The sequence below is a fragment of the Myotis davidii genome, unplaced genomic scaffold, assembly GCF_000327345.1.
Source record: "Myotis davidii unplaced genomic scaffold, ASM32734v1 scaffold803, whole genome shotgun sequence".
NCBI lineage: Eukaryota > Metazoa > Chordata > Mammalia > Chiroptera > Vespertilionidae > Myotis > Myotis davidii.
This window is the reverse complement of record NW_006295567.1, coordinates 936,495-946,585: the sequence shown is the minus strand read 5'-3', so window position 1 is coordinate 946,585 and position 10,091 is coordinate 936,495. Positions and strand designations below refer to the sequence as shown.

Here is a 10,091-nt window from a genome sequence, read left to right as displayed (position 1 = left end):
TCAGCAGCGCCTGTGTCAGGATCCTGGCGCACTGGCACGGTGTCTGATTTCTAGCACAGACGTCCCCAGCCCCCACGCTTCCGGTGGCCACCAGAAGGTTCCTTCACAGAGGGAAGAAAGGCCCTGGGAGCCCCCAGCTGGCAGGACACACTACGGCAGGACTCGCCTTGTTTGTACATTAGACACAGCCTCGTATGTCCTCTCACACAGAGAATCTGGGACCCTCAACTGAAAAACACAGGTTGAAGATTCCCCAGTCACTGCCATTCCAAGAATCGCCAGTCTATGGTTAGGCCCAACGTTCCAAAGTCCTGCTTCACTTGGGAACCAAATGCCCAAAGATGACGGGTGTCTTCAGGAAGTCCTACCGGCCCCTGGAAACGGCTGCCTCTGTGAGATAACTGAGCAACACCGAGGGGAGGGCAGCCAGCACTCATTATTGCCTAGTTACTCGTTAGCACACAGACGAAAACAAAGCAGGGTCTTCTTTGGAGAAGCTAGAAGCGCACCTGAGCCCGAAGGCCCCACAGGAGAAGGGAGGCTCTCCCAGGAGACTCCAAGGCAGAGGGGCAAGAGCAAGGCAGGAGGCAGCAGGCCCGGGCAGCAGGTGGGCGGCCAGCCCTGGGGAGGTGCTCCCTCCAGGAGCTGTCCCTCTCCACGAAGAGAGAGCAGGCAGGGCCTTTTTGTTGTTGTTAATTCCTCTCCGAAGGATACTCCCCCACATTGATTTTCAGAGAGTGTAGAAGGGAGGGGGAGAGACACAGAGAGAGAACTATCGATGTTAGAGAGACACATCCATTGGTTGCCTCTGCACACACCCTGAGACCAGGGCTGGGCTGGGGATCAAGCCTGCCACCGAGGTACATGCCCTGGACTGGAATTGAGTCTGGGACCCTTCAGTCCTCGGGCCGACGCTCTGCCCACTGAGCCACACCAGCCAGGGCTGCAGGGCTTTTCCCCCTCCCATTGTATCACCCACAGTCCAGGTTCCTCACTAGTGTTGGCCTCCAGCCCTGATTCAACTTTTGATTGGTTCAGATACTTTGAGAGGAAGTATGACTTCCACTTCTCTGCCCAATTCAGGAACAAAAACGTGAACTTCAGACTCACCCTGGTTAACACCCAGTGTGGTGATGCTTCTCAAGCTTCCCTGAGCAGCGGGACCCAAGAGTCCAGAGTCTCAGGCACAGAGCACCAGACCTGCAGTCGCACAGGACGCCAACCCTGTCCTACTGGGCAGTGGGAGCACTTGGCCTCAACATGGTCTCCAGGGAGACTAAGGCAAGCTAGTGGGGAAGAGGACGCAGCGCTATTCAAGCCAGACCCAGGCTGCCCTGGGACACATTTCCAAGACGCCCTCTACAGAGCAGAGCTCTGGGCAGCTCCAGAAGCCACACCCTGACGCGAATTAAACATCAAATGGTAGGAACCCTCCTGATGGGGCTCTGGGCTCGTCACAGACGGGGCTTCTGAAGCTCGACAGGCATGAGGTGCTAGCGGAGCCACGGTGAGGGCAAGAGCAGGGCTGCTGTCCGGGGGAGCGAGGGCGCGGCAGCCTCCCCAGCAGCGTGGGGCAGAGCCCACGTAAGGCACCTGGGTTTGTATCCACTCCAGTGCTGAGACTTCCCGGTCTGCAGGGTGCCGGACCTCCCTCCCTTCATTGGTCGGAGCCGGTGCTGGCACACAGGGCTAACCAGGGCTTTCTCGGTGAGAAAGCGTCAGCATCTGGCACCGCCCGGACTCTGGCCTGGCACACAGCACCACGCCGAGGCTCAAGACCACTCACACTCTGAACCCAAACGGGAACAGCACTGGTCCCAGAACGCACAGGGCACCTGTGGCCCAGCGCTGGCCCTTCCTGCCCGGGCCCCTCTCGGCCTTCCTCCCACGCGCTTTGGGAAACAGCTCTCCCGCCAGCCACTGTCCCACCCCTGGGGCCTCCCGAGTGGCCTTCCTATCGGTGCTGAAGCCTGGCCACCGCAGCGACCTTCAAGCCCGGGGTCACCCGCCCGGCCAGACCACAGGGCGCGGAGGTGGGGAGAGCCTCCGGCAAGGCCTGCGACAAAGGAGCCGGATGTGCAAGGAAGCCTTTCTGAGAACTCGTTCCTCGGAACCGGTGAGAGGCTGAGAGGCCTCGCACCCAAAAAGATTCCAACTGGCAGTTTGAAGGACCCATAGGCATTACTTAGATCTGACCTGCCAGGATGGTTCCAGAAACAACCTCAGTAGAAAGGCAGACAGAGAGGCCCTAAGTAAGAAGTCCACAGAGTTTTAGAGGCAAATCCCCATTAAAAGCCAGCCCTCCCGGCCATGCTGAGCAGGGAATCCAACGCGGCCTGGAAGCGGCTGCTGGTCAGTGACTGTAGCAGCCCCCGTGTGAGCCAGAGCAGCCCCACGAGCCTGAACTGTGCTATCGGAAGTCTAACTGCACGTCACATACGCCAGAACCACCCCTGACATTTCATACAACCTCCCAAAAAGAAGCCTGGAAAAAGAGACATACAACGGGGCCTCCTCGGCCTCGAGAGAGATGACTTCCAAAAGCGAAACCGGCTGCTCGGCCTCGAGAGAGATGACGTTCCGTTTCAGAAGGTACTTGAGTCAGGAGCCCGAAGCAGGCAAGCTCCTCTCCCCTCAGAACGAGGTCGGAAGGTGCCAGCTGACACCTTGTGGGCCCCGGGAGGGCCGCCTGGGACCGTGCGGTCAGACAGGTGAGCAGCCGCTCCATACAGTGGGCCCTGCGGCGTGGCAGCCTTACCAGCCTCGTGCCTCACCTCTTGGCGCCACTCCTCCCCTCACCCCCTTTCAAGTTTCTTTCCATTTGGTTTCTAACTATGCACAGGCTGAGGTCAGATGGTGCCGAGGGCAACACCAGGAATAAGAGACGGAGCCGAAGAGGCTGCTCTCACAGCTCACGGCACCCGGGAACCTACAGAAGGCCTGAGCCCCCTCGCCTGGCACAGCCCTGCAGACACACAGGCTGGTCAGGACAACCACTAGGCCGCTATGACTACATGAAAATAGTCTTTCTTTTTCAATCTGGATTTGAGGGACCTTATCCTAATCTTTACTATATAGGACCTCTGACCTAAAGGGCAGGGAAAAGAAGAAAGAGAAAATACTGGGGGAGGAAACACAGCGCTGCTTGGCACCTCTCTCGGAGCACCGGAAACTGCCCCCCAGCTGTGGCTCCCTGGGGCCAGGTCCCCGGTGCGTGACATACAGCAGCTTTAACCATTTCCAGGCGCCAGGACCATGGGCGGCAGCAGAGCACTCCCCTGTCCAGCCCCGCAGTCACTGGCCTCCGTTATAGGCGTAGTCGGCCTTGTTGTGCATTATCAGCTTGTTGTCAACAAAGTAGAAGCTGTCAGAACGGGTCTCGTAGGGGTTTTCAATCATCAGACGAACTGCAAGTCAGGGAAAGCAAACAAGCAAGCAAGACTTAAGGTGTGAGTCTGCCCATGAGCGAGGTGACAAAACACTTAGCATCCCGCTACCATGCATATTGTAAGCTGGTCCTTCCGGGAACTGAGTGCACTTTCCCAGGATAATGAGGGCAGAACAGGGGAGCCAGCCCTTGAGAAGGGAATTGGGACCACAGAGGCCTCAAAACGGAACCTGAGACCCACTGCACATATGATGAACTCAACTCGCTGACAGGCCCTGCGTGTCACCCAGCCTGATTCTGAGTCGGTGCCCAGGGAATGCGCCTACCTTTCTGCCAACATAGACCACAGCAACTTGTTTACTCAGTGTCTCTCTGATCCCCTACATTCTGGTCCAAATACAAAAAGCTGTCCCTCCTGTGGCCACTGCCCACAGGCACCCCTGGCAACCAGAGAAACCCTCGGTGAGGTGCAGGGGACGAGGGGCAAGGAGCCCTCTCCAGACATGGCTCGCTGTTAACCTGGAAATGATGCAGCAAAAGGTCTGTCTTGGGATCCAGATCTCAATCCTGTTTGCTCAGGCAGCTGCCCAGACCTCTGTACCAGATGGTGGTAAGCTGATCACAGTCACTCCTCCGGCCAGCCTGGAGGTAATGACTGTGGCTATTCTGAGTCTTCCGGAGGAAATATCCTCAGCAGGTAACACTGACTGTGTGAGTTTCTTTGAACCCTAACCTGACCGGTTCCTTGGCTTATATGCAGAATGCTGGCCTCCTGCTACACATAACCTCTTCTTACAAGTAGCTATGGATTCCAGTCCATCTGAGGGAGCGGGGTTCAAACTAGGATCGGAGGCTGTGATGAAGGGAAAGGTGAGAGTGCTGAGCAGATGAGCAGAACAGTGGGAACCCTGACTAACAGGGGACAGGAGAGGCACTCATCTAATCAGAGTCCATCAGAGTCCCGGGGATTGTCATGGCCTCCACTTATCTCCCTCGGCCACTCCCTTTCCCACAGCAGGGGTGGGAAAGGTGCTCCCAGGCGGGCAGTGTCCGAGTCTGAAACGTTAGATAGGAGCAGCAGGAAACGAGAAGCCTGCGGCCAAACGAGTAGAGGTGGCTGCATCCTGTCACTATTTCCCTCCTCTGCAGAATGCGGGCCCCGGACCAGATGGATTTCAGGGTTGTTCCTTCTGCCCCCCAAACCTAGAATGCTGTACAAATCAGGGATACGTACTGACATCCTCAGAAAGCTGGGGAAACTCGTAGATATGTTCACAAGTGTTCCTGCTGCTGGGGATGCAGAAGCCGAAATCAAAGTCAAAGTTTTTCAGCAAGCACTCCCGGAAGTAGTGCCGTTCGATCATCCGGAAGTTTGACACAGGTTTGTCTCCCACGGTGAACTCCACCCTGCAAAGTCAATCTCTGTGAGCCCTCGTCTGTCCACCCCCTCCTCTAAAGCCAACCCAGCTGAGACCACTCTTCTCTGTCAACAAGCAGAACACCCTCCCTCCGGGAATGCTGGTACTCACGTAGCCCCGACTGTCCGGAGGCGAAGAAATGCTGGTGTGAACTGATAGCGGACGAAGCGTCCTGCACTGGTATCCACATCCCCACCTGCCTCCTCCTCCTCCTCTTGGTCTGAAAGCGGACACAGAATCTTGAGCGCATCATCTCAGCAACACAGTCCAAACAGCATAATCAACAGTACTAAGGCCAGCAGCAGGATGGCCGATCTCTGCTGCACACCTGTCACGTGCCAGTCCTGGGCCGAAGGCTGCTGAGTCCTCACACAGCCCTGTGAGGCGTTAATATTACCATCAGGAAGCTCAGGCTCAGAGAGGTTAGTAACATGTCCAAAGCCCCACCAAACAGTAAATGAGGGAGCAGGGATTTGAATCCAGGTCCGTCTGACTGAAGGCCTGTTGACCAAGTTGATGTGCCAGCCACTAACGAAAAGAATGAGGTTACAAAAGTTGAAACTAGTCAAAAGGCTCCTTCAGAGAACGCAAACATTTCTGACAGGCAGCAAAGACAAACTCCTAGAAGGATTCTGCTGATTAAGTGGAAGCCTCTGGCCTACAGCCTTGGAGCGCTGCACTTCCTGGGACTGATCTGTTCCAGGCCTAACACCGACAGCCCGGGAAAGGGAGAAGCAGATGGCAGTGAGCCAATGTGTGGGACCTGAATGAGGTAAGGATCTCTCTGGTCTCGTCCATTCCTGAACCCAGGAAATGAAAGATTTGTAAAATGAATCAGAAAGCCATCCTAATGTGAACAAAGAGACAGTTCCCTCTAGTAGCCACCAGTGTCCAGCAAGGATATTTTCTCTAGGTCTAGGCTGAACATGGGTGCAACATTAGAGAAGTCTTTTAGCATCAAACATCTCTGACTGTGACAAGCCCAAGAGCAACTGGGCAACCAGCCTGAATAGAGTTCGTACCCAAAGACTCTAAAGCACTGGCTCTCACCATATGATTCAAAGAGAGTTAGACCAGCCTTGACCAGCATTGCTCAGTGGTTAGAGCAATGGCCGCACACTAAGAGTCTCCGGTTCAATTCCCGGTCCAGGGCACGTACCTGGGTTGCAAGTTCCCTGCCTCAGTCAGGCAGGTGTGGGCAGCAACCAATTGATGTGGCTCTCTCACATCAATGTTTCTCTCCTCTACTCACTCTCTCTCTTTCTCTCTCTCTCTCTCCCCCTCCTACCCTTCCTTCCACTCTCTAGAATCAATGGGAAAAATATCCTTGGGTGAAGATTAACAGAAAAACAAAAAAACAGAGAGCCAGACCAAATCTTCTCAGGGATTCCAACTCGTCCGAATAAGTGCTGCTGGAGGGAACTGCCTCAGGGTGAGCCTGGTCTAAGTCAACCAAGATCCGTAAAGGCAGAGACTAGAGAGGCTGAAAAGCAAAGTGTATCTGCGGCACCTGCCGCTGACAGTCTGGAGACGGCTCAGTTTTGCACTGAAATGACTGCTCTGCGCCCATTCTAGTTCACACCCGCACACACGAAGGAGTCCTAGGGTCCCTGAACCATCCTACGTATAAGGCACGTGGCTAAGGGATGTGAACTCCCCAGCCAGGAAACTAGCTGGCCCTGACCGTCCCAAACAAGCTTAGCACCCACAAGCTTGAGCCTTCGGGTGCCTTGATCAGTACTAGACTACGGCAGCATAAAAAATACTGGTGGGTGCTGGGGGCTGGGAGTGCCAGGGAGAGGTCAATGGGGGAAAAGGGAGGCATGGTAATACTTTAAACAATAAAGAATTAAAGAAAAAAATGAAAAGAGCCAACACACACACACACACACACACACACACAAATACTGGGTGGGGTGAGGAGACCAGGGCTCTAACCTTGACTATGCTACTAACTGGAGATGGACTTTCTCAGGAAAATCTCTGGACTTACCAAATTCACAGGCCCTTTCTGCGGAGCACCTCAGAGGAGAAAAGCTTTGCAGAAAGACTAGACAGACCACGCTGATGCTTTGAAGGGTTATCTGTGCTGGTGTTCTAACACCCACCTCCAGGGGGTGCTAAACCTCCAGTGCTGTGCTCCAAAGACAGTGTGGTCCCCCCGCCAGAAATGAATCCCCCTGAAACTGTATCACAGCACAGGAAGGCTCCTTTAAAGAACCCCAAGGAGGTGATTCATAGGCCTGGGCTTTCTGTTCATCCAGAAAATGGTGGAGATTGAAATCCAAACTAGGACTTACTGGGAAATATGAGACACCGTTTGAAGAGAGAGAGTGAGAAGCCAGGTGAACTGCCTCACGATCTGGACTGGAATCCTCAGTATCACCCTTCTAGAGTGTCCCCAGACTCAGGGCTCAGGTGAGCTTTTCTCATCAGAGCTCAATTTCAAGGGTTCCTTTCCTAAGGGGAGGCAACGTGGTAAGACGAAAGAGCATAAGACTTTAGGAAAGTCACTTGGAAATTCTGGGCCTCAGTTTCCTTATTTGTAAGATGGGAACAATAACTCCTCCCAGAGGTGTGAGGACTGCATGAGCTGGTATACGCAGAGCAGAACGCAGCGACCAGCACCAACCCCGGCTCTCCACTCAGCTTCACCCGGCACAGCAGGCCGGCAGCCAGGCTTCGGGAGGTCGTGGAAGTGGGACACACTGGAGTCCAAGACACAGGATGCAAACGCCGCCACAACAACTCCAACTCCAACTATCCGGTGACCGTGGCAGCACCGAGGCCTACCTGAGACACAGGGCTTGGCGATCTCAAACAGCACTGTCCCTGTCTCCAAGTCGCGAATTTTGAAGCGGGTGAAATCAATACTGTAGATGTTGTCTTCGGGTTTACACAAATAATCTGAAAATGAGAGAGGCCATGCCGTTAAATAATTCTCCAAAAACACGATGCATTTCTCAAGTTTGGAGGCAAACTTGGGTTTTTTCTTAACACAGTTCACTTAAAATATACACAAGAACTTACATTATAAGCAAAAGTTGTGAGTGGAGAGAACTGGGGAATCTAAGGGGGGAAAAAAGACCATGGACTTGATGTGGATGAAAGATTACCGTAACACTTTTAGAAACAGGAATAAAAGGAGATTTCTTTGTAAATACCTCAAAAATGACCTCTAAACCCTTCATGACCAACTTGGATGCCCCAAAAGGGAAGAATTTTGTTTTGTTTTTTCCATTGATTTTTTTTAAGAGAGAAGTGGGAGAGAGGGGGAGAGGCAGAGAGAGAGAGGAACATCGATGTGAAAGAGACACATCAATTGGTTGCCTCCCGCATACTCGCCAACGCGGGCCCTGATTGAACCTGCAACCCAGGTACACCATGCTCTTGACTGGGATTCGAACCTGTGACCCTTTGCTGTACGGGGTGACACCAACTATTGAGAACACTGGTCAGGGTGGCCAGAATTTATTTGAACTTCATTTTAAAACACTTATGGCTAACATAGTGCTTATTTACCAGAGTATCACAAAGCAGAGACCAGCACATTTTTCCTTAAAGGGCCAGATCACAAATGATCTAGGCTTTGCAGCCAGCCACTCAGTCTGTTAGAACTATTCAGCTCTCACTGCAGCACAAAAGCAGCAGCCGACACGAAAACGGACGCGCCTGGCTGTGTCCTGACAAAACTACTTATGGGCAGATACATGAATTCGATAAAACTATGTGTTGCAAGATAGTATTCCTCCCACCCCCAACTATTTCACAATGGAAGAACCACCCTTAGCTTGTGGCTGTACAAAACCAGGTGGCGGGCCACACCTGCACAGGAGCAGGACAGACTTGGTGGTGAGGGGTTTAGGCCAAAGTGAAGAAGAGCCCACAACAACTGAGCAGCTAATCAAAATAGCATCTATTGATCATAGAAAACTTCACTGATTTCTTTCTTCGATAACTCTTCACAGCGTCTTCTCCACAACTCCTTCTGTCACTTTATTTTATCTCCCCTGTGTGTGTTACTTGTTTCATGTTTTACCAGCTGTCTCTCCGATAAGATGGCAAACTTGAGAGCTACTGATTATTCTGTAACTCCTAAAAAGGCCGAGATCAGTTCTGCACTTTTAGCAGGTACTCATAACAGGGCTGCTGCTGAACGGAACAGACTTTAAGAGTAACAAGCCCTGGCTGGGGCGGCTCAGTTGGCTGCAGCACTGTCATCCCATGCACCCAAAGGGTCGAGGGTTCAATTCCCAGTCAGGGCACATGAGGTTGTGAGTTTGGTCCCCAGTCAAGGTGTGTACAGGAGGCAACGGATCAATGTTCTCCCTCACATCAATATTTTTCTCTCTTTCTTCTTTCCCTCGCTCTAAAATCAATGAAAATATATCCTTGGGCCCTAGCCAGTTTGGCTCAGTGATAGAGCATTGGCCTGCAGACCGAAGAAGGGTCCCAGGTTTGATTCCGGTCAAGGGCATGTACTTTGGTTGCAGACTCCTCCCCGGCGCCGGCCCTGGTTGGGGCTCGTGTAGGAGACAATCGGTCACATCGATATTTCTGTCTTTCCCTTTCTCTTCCACTCTGTCTAAAAATCAATGGAAAAATATCCTTGGGTGATTATATATACATATATATATATATCCAGGTGAGGATTAAATAAAACACACAACAGGCCCCAGCTGGTTTGGCTCAGTGGAAAGAGCATTGGCCTTTGGACTGAAGGGTCCCGTGCTCGATTCCAGTCAAGGGCACATGCCTGGGTTGCGGGCTCGATCCCCATTAGGGGCCATGCAGAAGGCAGCTGATCAATGATTCTCTCTCATCATTGATGTTTCTATCTCTCTCTCCCTTCCTCTCTGAAATCAATAAAAATATAGTATAAACAAACAAATAAATAAATAACATAAAAAACACAACAGTAACCAATGCCGAGGTCACTGAGCTCTGACCCCTGGCGTTCTCCAGAAGCTGCAGAGCACCAATCCCAAGCTCCTACACAGGACCTGGGTGCCCCAAGAATGCGGCTTTGGGCCAGGTATTAGAATGGCCTATTTCACCCTGGATATCAGGATAAAGCATGAGGTTAGAAAGACCAGGTGATGAGCACTTCTGTACCTTCAGATCCCAAAACTGGGTCAGAACAGAGCAGCTTTCTCACAATGTTTCAAAGAAAGTGAACAGACCTCTAAGACACTCAGGTACACAAAGGACAGTCCCAACTCGGTGATGAAGAATGGGGACATCAACTATCCCGAATCACACGGGAACTCCTTTAGGAGATGGGA

At 52.5% G+C, this 10,091-nt stretch overlaps 1 protein-coding gene across 1 annotated transcript; it reads right to left on the bottom strand.

Annotated features, from left to right (window-relative positions):
- Positions 1-959: 959 nt before the first annotated feature.
- On the bottom strand, positions 960-10,049 carry UNC119B (unc-119 lipid binding chaperone B). The gene is made up of 5 exons (XM_015568155.1): positions 9,965-10,049; positions 7,600-7,713; positions 4,918-5,026; positions 4,623-4,795; positions 960-3,407 (listed from the first exon to the last, which is right to left on the bottom strand). Exons 1-5 carry the CDS (start codon positions 10,047-10,049, stop codon positions 3,295-3,297), a joined length of 594 nt encoding a protein of 197 aa, XP_015423641.1. The 3' UTR covers positions 960-3,294.
- Positions 10,050-10,091: the final 42 nt, after the last annotated feature.